At 48.0% G+C, this 20360-nt stretch overlaps 1 protein-coding gene and 2 long non-coding RNA genes across 3 annotated transcripts in view; 1 reads left to right on the top strand and 2 right to left on the bottom strand.

Annotated features, from left to right (window-relative positions):
- LRRC1 (leucine rich repeat containing 1) overlaps positions 1–8345 on the bottom strand; it is a 75077-nt gene extending 66732 nt beyond the window's left edge. Inside the window, exon 1 of the mRNA XM_069805974.1 lies at positions 7801–8345. Within this exon, the coding sequence (XP_069662075.1) occupies positions 7801–7959 (159 nt within the window). The 5' untranslated portion in view covers positions 7960–8345. The remainder of the gene's footprint in view (positions 1–7800) is intronic.
- Positions 8346–8517: 172 nt separating this feature from the next.
- Positions 8518–17831, top strand: LOC138689733 (uncharacterized). Its single transcript, XR_011328643.1, has 2 exons — positions 8518–8750; positions 8842–17831. It is a non-coding gene; the product is annotated as an uncharacterized lncRNA (long non-coding RNA).
- LOC138689734 (uncharacterized) lies at positions 13700–18370 on the bottom strand. The gene is made up of 2 exons (XR_011328644.1): positions 17619–18370; positions 13700–17131 (listed from the first exon to the last, which is right to left on the bottom strand). It is a non-coding gene; the product is annotated as an uncharacterized lncRNA (long non-coding RNA).
- Between the last annotated feature and the right edge of the window lie 1990 nt (positions 18371–20360).

Below are 20360 nucleotides of genomic sequence, written 5' to 3'. Positions count from 1 at the left end.
CACAAGAGGTTTTTACAAAAGGTAAGTATTCTCAAGACAGTGAAGTTGTAAAGTTGCAGGTGTTCTTAGAAAATATTTTACATAGCATTCATCATACTGAAAATAAAATTCTTAAACTTTCAGTAAAACTACCTTTACTGTGTGCATACAGTCTACCTCAGTTTCACACGGTGGCATAGTTCTCTCTCTGATACTAACTGGAAGTACATGCTTGTTCAAATCGCACAGTGGTATTTCTTCAAGGATTTACAGAAAGATGTGCAAAACCACCACGACACCATCAACATTAAAAGTAAAACATGACACTTCTATTTGCATTATTAAAAACATCAAAGCTAAAGACAGGTAAAATCCTTGATATGCCCTCTACAGAATCGTAGAACACTTGAGGTTAGAAGGGACCTCTGGAGATCATCTAGTCCATCCAAACCCCCTGCTCGAAGCAGGGGTCACCTAGAGCAGGTCACCCAGGACCGTGTCCAGTCAGGTTTTGAGCATCTCCAAAGATGGAGACTCCACAACCTCTCTGGGCAACCTGTGCCAGCGTTTGACCACCCTCACAATAAAAAAAAGTTTTCTTATTTCAGACAAAATTTCCTGTGTTTAAATCTGTGCCCGTTGCCTCTTATAATGTTGTGGGGCACCCCAAGAAGAGTTTTGCTCTGTCGTCTTTACACCCTCTCATCAGGTATTTATATATACCAGTAAGATCCTGTGAGCCTTTTTCTTCTCAAGGCTAAACTATCCCAGCTCTTTCAGCCTCTTCTCATGACGTGACTCTCTCCCTCTGGGAAGCCCAGCACTGAACACAGCACTCCAGGTCTGTTTCCCCCAATGCTGGCCAGAGGAGAAGGATTACCTCCTGGCGATGCTTGTCCTAACACAGCCCAGGATACAGTTAGCCGCCTTTGCCATGGGGGAGCATTGCTGGCTCACAGTCAACTTGTACACCAGGTCACCCAGGGCCGCCTTCTGAAAAGCTGCTTTCCAGATGGTTGGCCCCCAGCCTGTACTGGAGAATGGGGTTATTCCTCCCCAGGTGCACGCAGGGCTTTGTATTTCTCTTTACTGAGCTTCATGAGATTCCTCTCTGCCCATTTCTCCAGCCTGTCAACGTCCCTCTGATTGGCAGCTTAAACATCTTTCTTATCAACCACCTCCAAGAAGATCCCTAACTGCCAAAGTCTGTTCCCTGAAGTCCGGGGTTGTGGTGCTGCTTTTTGCCCTGTTCCCTCCTCTCAGGATCCTGAACTCCACCATCTCACGGTCACTACAGCCACTGCAACCCTGACCTTCCTATCTCAACCTCTCCTTTCATGTTTATGAGGTCCAACAGAGCACCTCCATCCACTGACTCCTTCATCACCTGTGTTAGGCAGTCATCAATGCACTCCAGAAAACTCCTGGACTGATTATGTCCCGCTGCGTTGTCCTTCCAGCGGACGGCAGGGTGGTTCACGACCCCCATGAGGACCTGGGCCTGCGAACGGGAGGCTTCTTCCAGTTATCTGGAGAAGGTATCATCTACTACTTCTTCCTCATCAGGCAGTCTACAGCAGACACCCAAAACAGTGTCACCCACTAACCCCTGCCTGCTCTCAGCTGGCCCATCATCCATCCCAAGGCAAAGCTTCACATATCCCTGCTGCTCTCCCACATGAAGGGCAACTCCTTTCCTTTTTGAAAAAAGGAAATAAAGCTTCTAGATGTTTACATCTTAAGAAGGGATGGTTACAACCCATAAGCACTAATTTGAAGAGGGGTATAGTATGATATCATCTCCTTCCACAGCAGATTACTGGCCACTGACCAAGCAAGCGTCTTTCAGGCTTATGGTTGCATAATGGGAGAAACTATGGTAGAACAGTGAAATTTAGTCTTAAAAGGTTTTTTTCCTGAGAAAGAGGTGTGGTATGGGAAGAACAGAGGGACTTTTTCTCTAGGGAGATTTCACAAGATTTTGCTATGATAACAGCACCCTCGATTTCAACACCACACATAATAGAGATACAGGCACTGTCTAAGCCAAATGCCAAGCAGCAGCACACTATCGGCTTCTCTAACACGGCACGTGAGGAGGGCAGAGTTTAACCGGGTCTCTCAGGGAAGGGGTCTCGCATCAATCAAGTAACTCTACAGAGAAGCTTTAGCATGTAAAACCAAGAAGAGAAATTACAAATGACAGATACAATCTGTAAGCTCAAACAGAGAAGTGAAATGATTCAGAGTTGCATCCGATTAGGTTTACAAACACTGCACAAAAATCATCAAAAGAAGAAAGAGTTCAGCAGGCTCTTAAGCTAAACTAAGTGCACACATAAAATTCTGAATTAATTTTTTTGCAATTGGAGTTTTCCCATAAACAACATCTGCAAAAGTCTCACGGGAAAGTGGTCTTCATCCTTTGAGTAAAACAACTAAGCAGCAGCAAGACAAAACAGCAGCACAACAAGAGTTATAAGCTATTTCCACCACCCACCAATGCAAAGAATGCTAGTGATTTAATATAAAAGCCAAAATACAATACTGCATTCTAAGGTTCATAAGATATTTCTATTTTTTCTACCCGTGGAAAAAAAATATGCAGAGATCCAGTTTTGTACTGCAAATTCCATGCACAGAGAAATTAAGTTGACAGGATGTATTGGCCCTTAAATTCTAATGTACAGGAGTAGGAGACAACATTTCATCAACTACAGACTGATCTATAGAATTGAAAGCATTTTATTTTTATCTGATGCTTTTCGTTACAGAAGCTATTGAAATGCATCATGCAGAATGTGTTATTTTCTTCTATGAAAGCAATTTGCCAGAAAGCCTACTCTTTGGTGAAGTACAGGTTTTGATGTGTAGCAAATGATACAATACACATTACAGCTCGAGTTGAAAAAGCCTTCAAGTTTCCACTCCTAAGGAAAATAAAAATGGTCCAGCTTCAGAAAAAAAAACCACAAACTACATTTTTAAGTCACTCTATGCACACCGGTGACCATATACCATGTTTTTTTCCAACCAAATCAGATACACTAAATATTCCACAGAAGGCACGTAGGATCCAACAGAGGAGAAGGAATTATTTAAGCAAGTTAAGAGCCACACTCTACCACTGGCCCTATACAAAGCCCTTCCTTTTGAGACCAAAGGGTGCAGCTCTTTAATTTGTCTTGTAAAGCAGAAGTGGTGAGAAGCATGCTGACAGCTAGAAATTGCTGTTCTGTGGGAAAACAGCCACATCTGCCAAGAAAGGCTAGAGAGACTTCAACATTGTGGAAAACCACCAGCAGCTTAATAGTACACAGCCTGCTCCTCCAGCACATCCCACCAGGCTGGCTCATCCTGCAGGAAGGGCAAGAGCAGAACAGGGAATCTGGGAGGCAGCAGAAAGGAAGGGGAAAGAGCACAGTGCAAAGAAAAGAAAAAAAAAATGTTTGCAAGGGCAGCCGAGAATCCGGCACAGAAGGGACAAGAGAGGAAGCAAAGAATCAGAAACACAAGGCAGGCAGAGCTGTTTAGGTCGGAGGAAGTAAGCAAGATCCTGGGACATCAAGGACGGGGGAGGACGGGAAAGTATGAACACGCAGGGCAAGGAGTCCAAGACACCAGTGGAAACAACACAGAAAGGTCGCTGCCGACATCAGCACAAGTTCTCCATCACGTAGCTGGGGAAGGGAGGGAAGAAGGAATCGAGGGATCCAGTAGAGCAGTTAAGGAGACCCAGGGAAAGAATCAGTGTAGTGACATGGGAAACCAAAAGGATCCCTGTGCAGTAGCAAAATGGTATCAAAAACTTGTGAGTTACTGTACCAATATAAATTATTAACTTGCACTCCTGAGAGGCTGACAGGTATAGCTTAGGAAAAAAAGGTATTTGTAGAGAAAAGGGAGTCAGAGAAACTGAGTTCTTTTTCTGGTCTACATATGCATGAACGCGCAAGGGAGCAAACGAGGGGAGGAGTGGAAATAATGGGGGCAAAGACATCTCCCTCTGCTTCTTGGACATTTCTTTTCAGATGTTTTCCAGATGAACCCTTCCTACCCCTCTCTCCTTAAAAAGGGGTGAAGAATTCTACCACACATTCTGGTCAGCCAACACAACAAAAATAAAACCAACAAAGTAACTCTTTCAAAACAATTCAAGTGTATTTCTTGTTTCTCCTCTCCTCAGCATACCTCCGATGACTCTTGTAATGTACAAAGCAGAAATATTACTGCCTTTCTGCTAGTCCTTTCCCATCGAGATGCTATAGCAATTTTTTAGGTTTTCTGTCTTTTGAGGGGTTTTTTGTGTGTGTTTGTTCTGTTGGGTTTTTTTCGGAAACACCCTAACATACGCCTTGCTCTACTGTCCTCTAGAATAAATAGAGGTTTTAAGTATGCTAGCAAAGACTGCAGATTAAACAAAGCCTAAGACTACTTTTGTAGTCTTAGGAGCTTTTAGGGTGTATTAGAGCGTATTCTTTTACAAGTCTATTGGAGCAAACCAACCAAAGAACACCCTTCATTGCTACTTAATAGAAACAGGGGCAGGGAGAAACAGGGGAGAAGGGGGGAAGCATGTGCATCCAACTCAGGTTGCCCCATCAACTAGAGAGAAACGCAACAAGTCCATGTATTCCAACGTGCCACTTGCTGATATTTTTCTGCCTCAGAAAGCTTCACATTTGAAGGGACAAAAAAAAATTGTGCAAGTGGAAGGAAAGCAAACGTCTAGCAATAAAGCCATCATCACTGCCTCATACTTGCTGCACGGCAAAGCTGGGAAAAGAACTCACCGGTATCTACTTGGTTTCAGAGAAGCATTACAAGACCTCCTGCCTGCTGTAATAGCCATTTCAGACCGCGCCGGCCCACACTGGGAAGACGAGGTCTGAATTACCGGTGTCTAGAATGAAGAGCAGGGCAGCAGAGTTGGGGTTTTTCTCATCCATCCAACTACGGCAACTTCTGCTGCAAGTCAAGAGTCTACAGAGCTATTCTTCTTCACAATTTCAAGGTGAGCCTTTACAGCAGCAATTTCCTAAGGAGAATCACAACCATCTCAGTGACACGAATACCTTATTGGTGTTACGGGATATATCGTGGCATCAGCACAGCCCACAGATGATTCACCGGGAATGAGCACAGATCACTGTGAACTTCAGGACTTCATCAAGTATGGGGAAAACACCTAACTAACCAGCCACTGAGAGTTAAACAAGTGTGCTGACTTGCTTCGGCCTGAACCGAGCCCAAAATCAACTTGATTTTGTGTTACGGCCTTCATGCATATCGAGAGGAAACCTAACTGAGGTAAGGTAAGACTAATATAATGCATTACACCAGATTAAGGGCATAACGACCACTAAGATCTATGCTGACCTAACAGTTTGTTAATTATACGCCCTAATGATTTCCCTCGTGTTTTCTCTGCAAGAGGTATGGTGTACTCCTGCTTTTTGCACTTATTTCCAATTCTGTATCTGTACTTTGCATCAACACTACCCTTTTAGTAGAAAGGGGAATTAGCAGTGTACCCTGTAGCTAGTGTACCCTGTTCCATAGACAGATCTTCCACTATTCTCTTGAACCAGATTCCTATAGTAGAACTTTTAAAACTATTTGCTGGTAGAAATGCTAAATGAGGCTCTTCCCATCTGTTTCCAGCCTCAATAGATTAGTTTCACGTACAGGATTGCAGCTGCATTTTTGTACCCAAAATTCCTACAGAGTCAACACGTATCTAAGCGGATGGGACTATATCCCATTTATCAGAAAACATTAATAAGGAACTGACAAGGAAAGTTCATAGGCCCATCCAGGAAGCCCTAATAAAAATGCCTTCCTGCATTGCTGACAAGGCACAAAGTACTCGGGACAGATACTACAAGTATGTCTCCGCAGCCGTATTTCATTGGATTCCTCCCAGTCCAGCTAAAAATCCACAAACATATTCCTACAGTATATTTAGGCACTCCTGTAATCTGATCCGTGCACATAAAAAAAATCTTCTTTCTAACTTCAACTTTTGCTTGATTCCATTGCAATGCCAAGGAGCCTGGGTTGTTTGGTTGGTTTTTTTTTTTACCCCCTCAGCTATTTTTTACATGTATGGGACTTAATCTGTACTTCGATGTAAGTAATGGGAAGAAACAGTCTTTTTAGCCATCACAGGACAAAAAAGGCTATTTCATACATTACAATTCAAGGAAGAGGAGAAACAATGAATAGCTGCACTCTATTTACAGACATAAATACCATATAATACAACAGACATCATCACTTACATTTGCACACAGCAACCAGTTGGGGGGGGATTTATTATTTTTTTAAAAAAACAGAGAGACCCAGGTCTCAATGCGATTTCAGTCACAAGCACATTCAATACCTCTGCAATAGTAAGTGTACAAGCCTGAAAGCCAACCCTAAGAAGAAAAGTCTAGTACAAAAAGAAAGGGACTCCTGGGTCTAGTCTGTGCACAAAGCCAGCAGAAACTGCTGGAAGTAAAAATAGCACTCACACGGAGACTATGTAAACCAGTTTTGCTCTACTTCAGAAGGATAAAGGGCTCAGTCACAACAAGATGCAAACCTGCGCCTAGGATTTTCAAAAGAAAAAGCCGAATTTAATATGTTGTCTCAACTGAACATCTTCACCACTGCCTCTAGGAAAACTTCTCCGCCATGATTACTCTTGCTACCCAGTGTGGAAAAAACAATTTATGAAAAGACTGTTTAAGTTTTGGTATGAAAGGACCAGTTTTGATTCAGGTAGAAACAAAGATGCTTTTGAAAATTGCTCTGGCTACTGAGTTCAGTGTCTTGGATTCCAAGTTAGTCAGAGTTCGCACACTTTTAAGGTGCGGCTTCCAGATAACACTTCCCCTCCAGTGTCAGACTCTACCAACCGCAACTCACAAAGACTTCTGAAGCATCCAAAGTTTGAAGAGGAAACGCTGAAAAATGCCCTTGGTTCACCAAGTCAGAAGTCGAGCACACCTCCCACTCGCTCCATATCCGTGGAGCCGAACAGTGCCTCGCCACAATCGCTCCGATGGAGTTCCTCGAGCAAAATCACCGAGTGCCAGCTGGCGAGTCACGCTGGCGGGTACCACCACCTCGGCGCCTCAAAACCACGTTGAACTGAAAGCGAATTCACCTTTGGCGATACTACCAAAAAAAGTACCACGCACAAAAATCTGGCCACCTGCTTCACGCAAGAGGCAAAACGCTGACAACTGTGTGGGACTCACACCGAGAAAAAGAAAGAGCTTATTCGCCTCTTGTGTTTTGCATGACGAAGTTTCCAGGAGTGGAAGGCAGAAATGGGAACGCCGCTGCCTGCTAGAGGGCTTTGGGTTTTTTCCCATGCACAGAGCAGAGAGTATCTGCTGAAAGGGGGGAAAAAAAGGGGAGGGTTTAAGGCCCTCCAAGGTCTCGTCATTCCGATGACGCGAACGTTAATCACAACATATACTCACATCCTGTGACTCCGGCCCCGACCCCTCAGCCCCCCGAACACCGCTCTCCCCCCGGCAGGACGCGCATCTCCAGGTTTTCCTCGCCATCGGCCGCTCCGGGCTGACCCCCAGCCCCCGGTTCCTCCTTTCAGCAACTCCGGGGGTTTGCCCCCCACAGGGCCGACGGCCCCAGCCGCCCAGCCCCGAGCCCCGGAGCCCCCTCACCCCGCCGGGCCGGGGGGGGGGGAGCTCGGCGGGCACCTGCCGGGCCGGTTCACCTGCGGCCCCCGCCGCCGGGCGGGCCTGGGACCGGCCCCGGCCCCGGCCCCGGCGGGGGGGTGTCCGTCCCCGGTCCCCCGCTCACCTTGGGCAGTTCACGGAGCTGGTTGGCGTCCAGCAGGAGCTCCTCCAGGCTGCGGCTGTAGCGGTAGATCTCCTCAGGCACGGCGGCCAGCGAGCAGTGCCGCTTGTCGATGGACTCCACATGGCGGTTGCACCGCCACAGGGGGATGCAGTGGAACATCGCCCCGCCAGGCAGGGCGGGAGGAACCGGGCCGCGGGGCGGGCGGGGGCCGCCGCTCCCCGCCGCCCCCTCCTCCCCACCGGCCGCAGGAGCCGCTGCCCCCTCCGCCGCCGCCGCGGCAACGCGGGTCCCGGCGGCGGCGGCGGGAAGCGACCCCGGGCGAGCGCGGCGGCCCCCGGGAAGAACAATGGGGCGGGAGCCGGCGCGGGAAGCGGGAAGAAGCCGAGGCGTGCGGGGCGGGGGTCGCCCCCCCCTACTGCTCCTCGGCGGGCCGCTGCCCTCCCCTCAGGAGCATGGCGGGGCGCCGGGCGCAGCGCTGCTGCTGCTCCTGCTGCTGCTGGCGCATTCCCGCGCCTGACCCGGAACACGGGCGGCCTCCCCCCCCCCCCCGCTCCCCTCCCCTCCTCTCCTCCCCCGTCCCGGCTGACATCAGCGGGGCCGGGCCCTGCCGCCCCGCCCCGGACCCGGTCCCAGCCCGCCGGCCCGACCGGGGAGGGCGGCCGCGCAGCCAGCCTTTTCGTGTGTGTGTGTGTGTGTGTGTGTGTGTGTGTGTCCCCCAACCCCGGCTGGATTCGCCGTCGCGGCGGTGCCCCGGGTTGTGCTTTCGGCCGGCGGTTCGGAACGAGCCGGGGCCGCGGCGGGGCGGTTGGGGCCGCCGCCCGCTCCGGCCTCGCAGCGGGGGGGAGAAGCCGCCGTCCCGCACCTGAGGCGAGCGCCTTCCCCCCCCCGGGCTGCGGGAGCACAAGGCGGTCTGGGAAGGGACGGAACGACGGGCGAGGACCGCTGTGCAGGTACAACGGCCGCCGCTGATGTTTTTCCTCTCAGAGTACGTTGCTGTGGCATTAGGAAACAAAAAAAAAAAAATCCATATGCTGTCCTCAGGGCTCTCTGAAAGAAGGGCTTTTAAATCTACTTTTCACGAGAGCTGACTGCAAGGTCAGAAGGATTAGCGAAGGCGAATACACCGGCAGCGAATACACCGGCAGCCCCCCCAGCTCCTCGTCCCGCTGTGAGCGGGGGGACGCGCTGCGCCCCAACCACCAAGCACCGTCTTCGGAGGCTCTCCGGTCGCGTACGGGCAATTTTGTCACCCGCACGGCGACACGCAATACTTCTGGAAACGGGCGCTTAACGTCAGAGCTGCGCTTGGAATATTGCTGATTTTTTTTGTAACTGGGTGCAGGAATAGGGGAGAGGGGGAAGTTTACTGTAGTCACCGCCGTCCTTCAATCCCCGCACGGTGCTGACCGTACTTAACTTCATAAAGTTGCAACGTATTTATCGTTGGGTTTTTCTTAAATCTGCTGATAAATCTTGCAAGCTACGCTTGTTTAATTTCCCTGGGAATTGCAGTGATCTGCCTATTTTTTGGCTTTAAAAAGGACATTTTAGGAGCTTGTGTACTGTTACTCTTTGCTGCCCTACAAAACAAGAAACTCTAAAATGTCACCATTTTCTTGTAAGTACCGTAAAAAAAAATCGGTCAGAACCAACAGTTTCTTTCTCCAGTCGATATATCCAGTAATTACAAAAAAACTACATGGAACCTCCCAACATGTCTAAATGAAGTAAGTAAAGAAATCCGCTTTCCCCACAGGCATGGGGAAAGAGCTGTAAATATTGCTGACCTGGTAACAACTGAACTGAAGTGGGTTTTTTAGAAAGCCACAGGAAACGATCTGACTTCTGACCATGCCATGACCGGGTTTCCAACGTAATTTTCATCCTCTACAAGCGTACAAATCGTTTATAGCACACACAAAAAGAAAGCTGCGATTGATCTCTTTCATCCTGCACTCGAAAGGAAGATCGTTACCTACTGGTATTCTGAGCAAGGCTTAGAGATTAGTTTTTTCAATATATCTACAATATTTGGAGGCAAAGGCTTCCTCAGCTTCTGCCGTGCCCGTGGAGGGAGCGTTCATAAATATGTTCACGTGGGCTTGGAAGCGGGGCAGGCAGGCACCAGTGTTCTCGGGCCTTCCCCACCCTGGGGCAGGAGATCAGATAACTACAAGACAGGAGAAAATCAAACAAAGGTGTTGCGCATCGGCACGGAGCTTGGCTAAGGCCAAGGGATCCAGGAGGCTGGCCAGCGGATCGCAGAGGTGGAGGTGAGGAGGACCATCTCCATCACACTCCGTGGGTCCCAGCCAGGGGCCAGCCGATGCACTTCCAGTTACTGGTGGGGCTGGTTGTCCCTGAGGGCGAGCCGAGGGGCCAGGTTCAGCACATCGAGCTGCTTCTCCTGGCAGCTCCCACCCAAGCTCTGACACAGGAGGTCTTGAAGCAGACGCAGGGAACACGGTGCTCTCGGCAGAGGCCAACCAAGATCTGCTGCCACGATCACCTTGCCTAAATTCAGTGACCGTTACAGCTCCTCGGTGCCTTTATTTCTAGGGAACCCTCTGGAGAAGCGGGACTGCAGGGGAGCCGTGCAGCAGGGCATGTGAACGAGGGAGGGCTGCAGCTGACTGCCCCCGGTATACACGGGGCGTGCAGTCCTATATGGGACTACATCGTAGGGATGGGGCGACATCAAAGCATTTGAAATTGAAGAACAGCGTGGCTTGCTTAATAGCCAAACAGAGGGATGAACAGGTTGACTCCTGAGCTCCAGCTCTTAAGAACAGGCTCGTGAGTGGCACTTCAGGACCCCCTGTGCACCTTCTGCTCGGCTGGAAGCATCCACACTATCCCACAGCTGTGTCTGACACCAGGCAAGAGCTCCAGCGGTGGCTTACGCGGGAGGGATTTCATGCCAGCTTGTGGGGCTCGCCATCCCACCGTCTGCTGTGGTCTTTGGGAGAAATGCCCAGTACACCCTCCGGACAGAGGGCTTCGCAAAGATCCCAGCACACTGATCTGTCTCGGAGGCTTGTAAACAGTTTGAGCCTTTCTTGCGTGACACGTACACAAAGTTTGGCATGAGGTGTCACTTCTGCAGATGCTGTCACGTGTCTCATGACTGCGTCTCACTGTGACAAGTCTAGACAGTAACGGGGGTGACCATGACTATCGGGTGAGTCTGTGTACTTTAGTGAAGGATGAGGCAAACTATTTGCATGCTTCTCATGAGTGTCAGGGAGTCCAAGGGACAGAGTGATGGCAAGAAAGCTTAATACTTATTCATGAGATCTGCCTTCACCAGCTGACAATATAAAGGCAAAGAGCCTCTTCCCCTTCTCTGAGATGGACAGCTGCTGTCATAGGGTCTCTGATAAAATCCTTGGGAGCTTAGGACATTGAATCGGTGCTAGTGGTCCACTGCACGCCTGAAGATACAGCCTGAGGCTATGGTATGGAAGTAGGCATCAAGCAGGCCAAAAGACAAACCAGCGCCTTTGTTGAGGAAACAGTATTCTCACAGCACAAAGCATCATCCTGAGCAAGTAAACCTGTTCAGCTTGGGTCAGTGTAATGAGTTACTAGTCTCTATTGCTCTGCTGCACTAAGAAATAGCAGCAATAAAAAACCCTTCCCTAAACCAAGAAGAGACCAATTCTGTAACCTGTGTGGCCCGAAGAGTGACCTCATGTCGGGGCAAATTTTGCTGGGAGAGGTCTCTGAAAAGGGGTGGGAAAAGAGAATGGTGATACATTAGAGTAACTAGAAGCTGTAACCAGGCACACAGGAGAAGCTGAGAGCAAGCAGAGGAGGACAGCAAATTGCCAGGGTTTGTACTAACACATACCTGGCAACCTTTTTACCTGGGGCAGTTGTGTCCCCCAGGGGCAGAAGTATCGCCCTCCCTGACAGCAGCAGTCCTGCTGTGTTACACATTGCCATGGCAAGGCAAGGTGCGGCTCAGGGGGAGAAGGAAATAAGGTCTGTTGCTCTCCCAGTTCTGCAGGGGATTACCTGGCTCCAAACTGCCATTTGATAACTATTTGGTCTGGTTTACCTTTTTTTTTTTTTTTTTTTGAGCTTTGTTATTTAAATCTTTCCATTTCTACTTTTTTTTTTCCTTTTTAGTACTTCTAAAAGTATTTTAGTACTTTTATATGTGGGTTGGCTGAATTTTAGTTACTTGGGACAACTTAATATTATTTTTAAGACTCTCCCAGTAATGCCAGGAGCCTTTGAGCTGTATGAAATCCATAAGACAGGTAATGCCACTACCTCTTCTGCAAGAGCAATGAATGAGCGTGGGGAGCAGCTTCATGCTTCTTTCCTGGCAGGCCGCTTTCTTCAGCCTCGGGTGGACAAGGTCAGACTTCTACCAACTCTGCTTCGGAGCGGAACAGATGAAGTCTGCTCTCACCACGATACCACAGTTCACATTTCTTTCTGCCATTCGCACTGTGCTCAGGCAACCCCCATCAGGTTTTGCGCCGGTCACTGCTGCCCCCATTAAACAGCGTTAAGGTGCCTGCAAACAAAGGTTGCACCCCCAGTTATTCGCAGCACATACACAGCGGGAGAAGAGCAAGCTCTCCTGCACGAGATTGCCAGCGGGGATGTGTTGCGTGCAAGGGATTGCCCTGCTGAACAGGTCAGTGCTTCCAGGGCTCTCTGTTGGGAGTGACAGCAGGGGTACCAGTTACACATACAGTCACATCACAGTTGAAATTTGGGAGACAGGTTGTGACCGAAAAATTAATGTCTTACAGTCTATCAAACAAACAGCTATCCTTCAATCACTGCCAGTCTGGTCTGGATACGTAGCCAAGAACTTCAGTGCTGAAAATCTCAATTTCTCTTTCTAGATACCATCATCTTGTGTGCTCCCAAACAAAAAATGAGGTTTATGTGACTTTTAAGGAATTCAGACAATGAAATGTAAAATACAGATAAGGCTGGGCTGATCTCAGGAGTATTCCTGGAAGTTATTGTTTGAAAGAAGCGAGAGCAAGGTCACACTGCAGCTCTCCCTCCTCAGCACAGCTCAGACAGAATTGCTTTCCGGCTTGTCAAAAGGCAATTCAAGCAAACACCACCAAGTTTTCAGTTGAGATTCTTATAAAAAGCCCTAAAGCAAGGATAACCATGGGTTTCGGTGAGTGCAGAGGAGGCTAGTGCTGCTACAAAGCAAGCAGTAATATTCAAAATAATCAGAACTTAACAGTAATGTACATTGTGGGGTAGAGAGAACAAAAAGAGAATGGATGGAAATAGATTTTGCATCAGCATAGTTTAAGTAGTTCATAAAGCTCATAGTTCAAACCCCACTTAAATTAACACTAGGAAAATACAATAAATAATAGTAAAAATAAAGTGGGCCAAGTTCCCGTAGCCTCTTCTGCATTCGGGACTTCTTCCCTCCCCCAGGCAGATTTCTGAGCCTCATTAGGGAGAAAGAGATGCAGTTACAGAGCACAGAGAAGCCAGGGCAAAACAAGAAGAGTACGAAGAGAGAAAGATCCGAGTACTACAGACAATAGGACCAGTTTGGGGGATAATAATCTAACCAGCACTCGATCACTGCTGGAATAGTAGTTGCCCACCCCTCTGAACAAATTAGACGGGAATACTACTGAACCCGCAGTACCCGTGCTACAGCCTGCAGAGCTGCTGAGAGCCCGGCCTGGCAGGGTGCTGGAGTTAATTAGCACTGACATACTTCTCTTTTCTCCGTTTTGCTGGCTGAGGACTCCAGTCACATTTACTCTTCAGTTTCCATTTAAATTGTTTAGAAGGGGGTTGTAAAAGCAGCAGGTCAATGTGACTATAAAGTGTTCCCATATTGATTAGAGAGCTGCACACACAGTTACAAATTATGGTTACATCATCACAAGTGCCACATCTACAAAGTTTTTATATGTCTGAAAGAACTGATACAGAATAATATTAATGTGTTATTAGTATAAGGACACATCTAAGCATTGCAATGAATTATTATAGCCCTGATACCAAGCTTAAGCAGCACTTGCTCATGGCAGTGCGTTTAACACATTCACTGTGGTTTTACAGTGTTATAAATAGCAATCACTGTGAGCAAAAGCTGTAGCATCTATTCTCCTCCCCACCCCCACCCCCAACCAAATCACTCATGATAACGTCAGCTTTTATTTGAACACAATGAGCTGTAATCACATGAGGTATTACTCTGTTTTAATCCTATTTACTTCAGTTTGGTTTGTAAGGAGTGGCCAGTAATATGTGGTTGCATTGTGTCCGATGGTTCCTTATTTCACACCAACTTTCAAGGGCTGACACCCCTCATCTTCTTTGGCCAGAAGAACAAAGCAATGGTTTCTGGCAGGTAAGGAGAAGAGACATTCTGGTGTCTGGGATGGGGTTTTTCCCTTCTTTCTTGGGTTTTTTTTTTCCCCTCCCGATTGCTGGGCTGTCTGTCACAGCTGATGGAGAGATTCTGAGCCCCAACCATTTTTTTCATGTTTTCACTATTTTCAGCTGTTCCAATACAACCAGATACAACCCCTCGCAGCAAATTTTGCTTCTCCAGCCACCGTGAAGAGAACAAGTAGAGACACAAACTCAGGTCCGGGTTTATTTTGTCACATCGACATCATGATGTAGCTAAATACCACTTGACTGCCTGTAGTTTGGTGCTCTGTTTTCCATGGCCAACAGAGGCAACGACGCTGCTGGATTTGGCATGAAATGAAAAGGCAGATACCAGCACGAGGTAGATCACCCTGCCTATCAGCCCAGCCTGGGGATTTTGGTAGGCATTAAGCCACGCCTTCATTTCATGCCATTTCATCATCTTTATCCTCTGAATGATGAGAGACCCCCAGCTTCCAGTGGGCTCTGAGCCAGGTTGCATTCAACATCGCGGGGTGGGAGGAGACGCCGGCTCTGCTGGGGAAACTGGGCTGGTGCAGGGTTGCGCCAGCGCAAGGGCAGCAATGAGGAGCATCACTCCGCGTGTGAAGAACTCGTATCAGGAGCATCCTCACAGCCCATCATTTCACGTACTGATTGATGGACCCTGGAGAACGTTTTACCAATGCAAGGTAGAAGCAGCTAGCACTAGGGCTAACGTAAATTTGACAACAATGAAAAATATTTTGACTGGCTTGTAATTTTTTCAAAACTTTTTTTTTTTTTTTGGCATGTGGTTCCGAATTTCCTTCTTCCTCTCATCTTAGCTGGAAGGGAAGTTTAATGCCCTTAGAGTAGTCAAATGGGGTCTTATCTACAATTACACACACATTCAGTTCCACATTGGTATTCATAAATGCAAGTTTAATGTTGAGTCTACTCTTCCCTAATTTCCTATAATAGTTATTTAGCTCATATAATGCATGTTAATTAGACAGTTGTACTTCAAAGACTTTTACCATAGAAGATTTTTTTCTTCAAATTATGAACTACCATGTTAGAAAAGTGTTGCTGATCTTCAGGAAAAAAGAATGAGGACATTTCTGACGTTTCTCTTTAGAGCAAGAGGAACTGGTAGACTGTGAAAGTTGCTTATTTAAGGAATTAGATTCAGGATGAAGGAAATAAAACTGGAATCTATTCAGAATGCCAATGGAAAAATTGTAGTAAGCAGTTGCACCAGGTAAAATATTTTTTCTGCCTTTGTGTCACAGTAACAATTGGTGTTGAAAGCAGACATCTGAATCCAGTGAGTTACCAGATATGTTGTAACCACTCAGTGAGAAGCACAATTGTCTTCAGAATTAAATACCTTTCTGAAGAGATGTTATGCTAGAGACCGAAAGCTAAACTAGCAATTTAGGACATATATGAAACAGCTCAATCTTCTAGTTAAAAAACCCCACAGTTTAAGAAAACAGCTAACATTAAAAAATAAATAAAACAGAAAAATAACTGCCTATACTGTTGATAACAAAATGGCAGAGCTTGTGTGTCCAGGTCACGGCATTTATTAACCAGCTACCCAGTTCTGCGCTACAGTTGTCACAAATGATGGTTTTTCAAAAGAATTTAGGTCAAGTAAACACTTGGCAAACAGACACTATGGTGAACTGGAAAGTTCATGCAGGCACCTCAGAAGCTCTGCAGGCCAACAGAAGGAGTAAATGGAAAGCAAAATGGGCTGGAGCGTGACCCTGGCGTGCCTTTAGTGAACTCCCAACTGCAAGGAACTTCTACCAGCCCAGCAGTTGGACTAGACGATCGTTGTAGGTCCCTTGCAAATAAACTACCTATCCTATCCTATATTTGGTCTTTTTATGAGAAAAGAGGTTTTGCCAGGTACCAATGTGCTCAGTTAAAACTCTTTTGTATTTTAAGAAAGTATTGAAATTAATTTGATTATGTGAAGATCTGAGATGACTGCAAACACTTGAAAATGTGTGGACTAGAAAAGAATCTGGTCGATTCTGTTGGACACAAACCCAAAAAATAGGCTTCTTCCAGCTGACACCAGTGGTGCAATATATATATCTGGTCTTGCCCACTGGTGGGAATCCTTACATGGAAACATCATCCCCCACCGTGGATACTGCTCAGCTTTCATTATGAAATGCCCACTGTTTCTTCAGCCAGCATGCAAACACAGATCTTGAGCCTGGATGTTTTATTCAAGTTTTTCATTCTGTATCTCTATTTCCACTTTTTAGCGCTTCATCCAGACACCTTGCAGAGGCATAGACTAACAGGAGGCCAGACGAGGGCGAAAGGGAAACCCAGTCTACTTCAGTGTGCTCGTTGCAGCCACATATTTGGCAAGAAGCAGCTTGTAATTTTGCAGCCTACACATCCATACTGCCTTGCTGCGCACGGCGCGGGGCTCTCTCAGCTCGTGGCGCAGGCTCGACTTCTCGACTGCCTGAAATCCCACTCCTTGTCATGGGCTCGCTCGGTTTAGGCCGTTCAGATACAGCAGTGCTTTCAGGTTTAGGAGCCCTACAGTTGGGGTTGTTGCCCGGTGGAAATGCTCCTGGGACATGGGCTCCCCCAAAGAAATGGAGCCCACCCGGGGTCCCCTTTCCTACTTATTGCTTTTCCCCCAACTTTCCCAACACAGCCATGCTCATGCTGTGGCAAACGGTCTCTTCCCAGCAGGAAGGACAAGCTGCCCTTGAGCGAAATCTCAGCAGAAATCTGATCCCAGGATACAGATGTTGGGCCTAATGCAGATCTGGCTGGATGATGCGTTTTTTCCTCGATTCTTTTGTCTCCCTCTTCCTCCCTGTCCATGTCCTACAAGACTTACATGAGATCATGACATTTAATTTCTGGAAGGTGGGAAGCTCGATGCTATATTCTGAATTAATCTTGGGGCTGCAAGCTGAAAAGAAGGGAAGCTGAGAGGACACAATAGCTATAAATGAAGCCAAAAATAAAAGCATCTTGCCCTTTCTAGCTCCTGAAGACACACTGTAAACACTGAATGGGCAGCTTCTCCTCTTGCACACAATGCCCAGCTACTGCAGGTTTCCTATCTTTGTCTGCTTCCCTGCAAACCTTCCTCAGCCAAAATCCCCCCCGCCCCCGCCCAAAAACAAAGCCCCTTTCTTTACATTTGGAAACCTCCCTAGGAAGCAGAAGGGCACATTTTCTCCTTCTGTCATCAGGAGTGATGGGAAGAGCTGATAACCTCCATCCTTAGCTGGCCCGGTACTTCCTTTTGTAAGATCTAGTTTCTACTTGCTTGCCACTTCCCCAGACTCCAACTGTCAGGATAATGTTTTCTACCTTACATGTCTGACTTAGACTCAGGTATTTTTAAGAAAGTTTCAGCTAAAACGATCAGCTGGTTCTAAGAACACACTTACCAGAAAATACGCTATGCCGCACCTTGAAAAGATGCGCAGTAATTTTGCTGCTGTGATTATTTGTTTTGGAAAAAAAAAAAAAAAGAGTTCTTCTACCAGAAGGGACCGCTGAGTGGAGAGCTCAGCCTCCTGTCACCATTGTGCCTTTTGCTGCCACAGCTGTGAAACTTGTCCAAGATTCCTCTGAAAAAAGAATAAAAATCAGTTCACATCGGCTCAGCAGCGTGTGCACTTAACAAGCCTCATATTCAGCAACTAAAAATCCCCCAAATCCTCCGTGGACTCGGTCAGCTCAGCATCACGCTGCCCGGGCTGCCCGTGTGCCCCCCAAGAGCAGCAGGAGGCCTGGGGGTGTTGGGGACCTGCCTGTCCGAACTGGGGCGGTGGGAGAAGGGGGCTGCCTCCACCCAGGGCTGGGCACACACGGGGGGGACGCAAGGGACAGGGGCCGTGGGGGGCAGCAGCAGGGGAGGAGCGAGAGGGAGGGGGGCAGAGAAGGAGGGGACAGTCCCCAGGGGCACAGACCCCAAAAGCGCCCTCGAGAGCTGGACCCCAAGGTAGATGCCAGCAATTCCTTCCCGGGGAAGGGGACAACCTGAGTCTGCTGGTGGCAGTGGGGGCTGCCACCCCCCCAGAACTGGGCTTCCAGCAGCCGGTGACATCCTGGGGCACATCCCAGGGCCCTGGTCCGCAGGGGGGGTCCCTGCAGGGTCCCGCAGCTGGGACGCACCCCAGGTCACTGGAAACCCTCCCCTGCGGAGCCATCCCACCAGCCCGGTGCTGGGAGCAGGGAAGCCCTCGCAATGTGCTCCCTGCAAGGACCCATCAGAGCAAGACGTCGGTTCATTAACCAGCTGAAGCAAAAACGAAATTCCTGTAGATCTGTCGTTAACATAGCAGGAATTTTTCTCTATATAGGGAATAAAGGCACGTGACCCGTAGCCTGGCGTAGCTGCAGTCAGTGATCTGGGACACGGAGCACCGAACAGAGGAGAGTCACAGTATGTTTGCTCAGCCTCGTACCGTATTATAGCATCTCAGGAAAAAAAAAAAAAAAAAAAAAAAAAAGATTTATTTTGAGTTCAGCCTTACAGGCTGCATCCGCGCTGCTTATTTCAAGGCAGATTTGTTGCCCATGCAAGCTACGTAGTTTGGGGACTGCTGCCATTTCTCAATAGATAAATCCTGGCTGCACCCTGAGCTTTAAAGGGCTCTGCGCTTCTCTAACAAGCTGTGTAACAGTTCAGCAGCTTCCATCTGTCTTGTCAGTCCTCCTCTTGGCATCCAGCAGCAAAAAAATGGCCCCAGCTCATTCCTAGAAGGGACCAAGTGTTGCCCGCTTGATGAGCAGATATATTTGCAGGCAGCACGAGTACAAGCTGCTTAAAAGGAAAATGTGCGCACAGGGATAAGGTTTCCCAGCCTACGCGAATGTAGTTGCATCTGTAAATGGATGTAGATCAATTATTGATTTTAATTTGAGCTGCATCTGGGCTTTTGTACTGAGGAAGCAAAATCCTCTGTGTTTGCTGTAAAACTAAGGTTTGCTGCTTGCAAAACCTTTAATCTCTTTTCAGCACTCTGAGTAAAATCTCCAGTTTTGGAATGACTACAAGCAGCATCCCACATTTTCCAAAGAGCTCTTCAAAAGCCACAAGAAGAAAGAGCAGGTAGATCCCCCCAAAATCACAGTGGGCTTCAGCTCTCCAGGGATGACCATGAGTGCCAGAGGGAAAAGTGGCAGCGTCCGACCTCAGAACATAGATGTTAGACTCCAACGCCATTTCTTCTTCATCCGTATATGCCACCACTGTTAGCATGGCCCACAACACCCTTCGGAATGACAGAAAAGGATCAATAAGTTTTCTCCTGCAAGAGGGCGAAGGCTGAGCAGACTGCAGGCTGTCACCAGCTCATAAGCAGTTTAGAAGCTGAATTTTCTGAGACGATAATTTAGATGCACCATCAGCGTCATTAGCCTAAGGCGAGCAAATTTCACAGTTTCTAGGGCAGGGACATGATATTTAATTTTCTCCCCCGGCCTGGTTAGTCTCGCACCAGGAGTGGAGAGAGCTCATTTCCAGTCAACCACGGCCAGCTCCTCGGGGATGGGAGGACTCCTGCAACACATGTCCTCTTCTGAAGCTGCTCTTAGCTCCTCACTGTGTCTACAAAGCAGTCTGCTCCTACCACACTCTGCTACTTTCCCTGTTACGGAAACATCAGCACGTACTTGGGGTTAAGATACCAACGTTGCGACAAGCATCGTGTCATCCAGATCTGCCGCGGTGCTTTTCTCTTTGTCCTTCATCTTCCGAATCTTTCTCCCGGCTCACCAAATGTTAGGTTTGTTTCAGAGGCCAGAAACCAGCAGGGTTACTGAGCTGGGAGCAAATCCCAGGACTCGGGAGTCCTATCAGGAGCACGCCAGGTTACTGCCCACCTGGGCAGCTCTGGGCATGCCTCCCCTTCCACAGCGGGCACGACAGGACGGCCAGGGGGTGAGCGAGTTTCCACGAGGATCTACTGGTCCTGCAGAGTTGTGCGTGGAAAGATAACATGTTCGTCTCTTTTTCTGAAGCCCTCATCCAATGCTGAACCACTGAAAAGAGATGTCAGCAAGTAGATAAATAAATGCATACCTGGCCCCAGTCACCTTAGGAGGCTTCAGCAGCTACAGAGGCTGATTCCTTCTGGAGATATGCCTCATGCACCAGCGTGGTAGGAAGGAAACTATCATGC

Source organism: Haliaeetus albicilla, chromosome 18, assembly GCF_947461875.1.
Source record: "Haliaeetus albicilla chromosome 18, bHalAlb1.1, whole genome shotgun sequence".
NCBI classification, from domain to species: domain Eukaryota; kingdom Metazoa; phylum Chordata; class Aves; order Accipitriformes; family Accipitridae; genus Haliaeetus; species Haliaeetus albicilla.
This window is presented reverse-complemented; position numbering and strand designations above follow the sequence as displayed.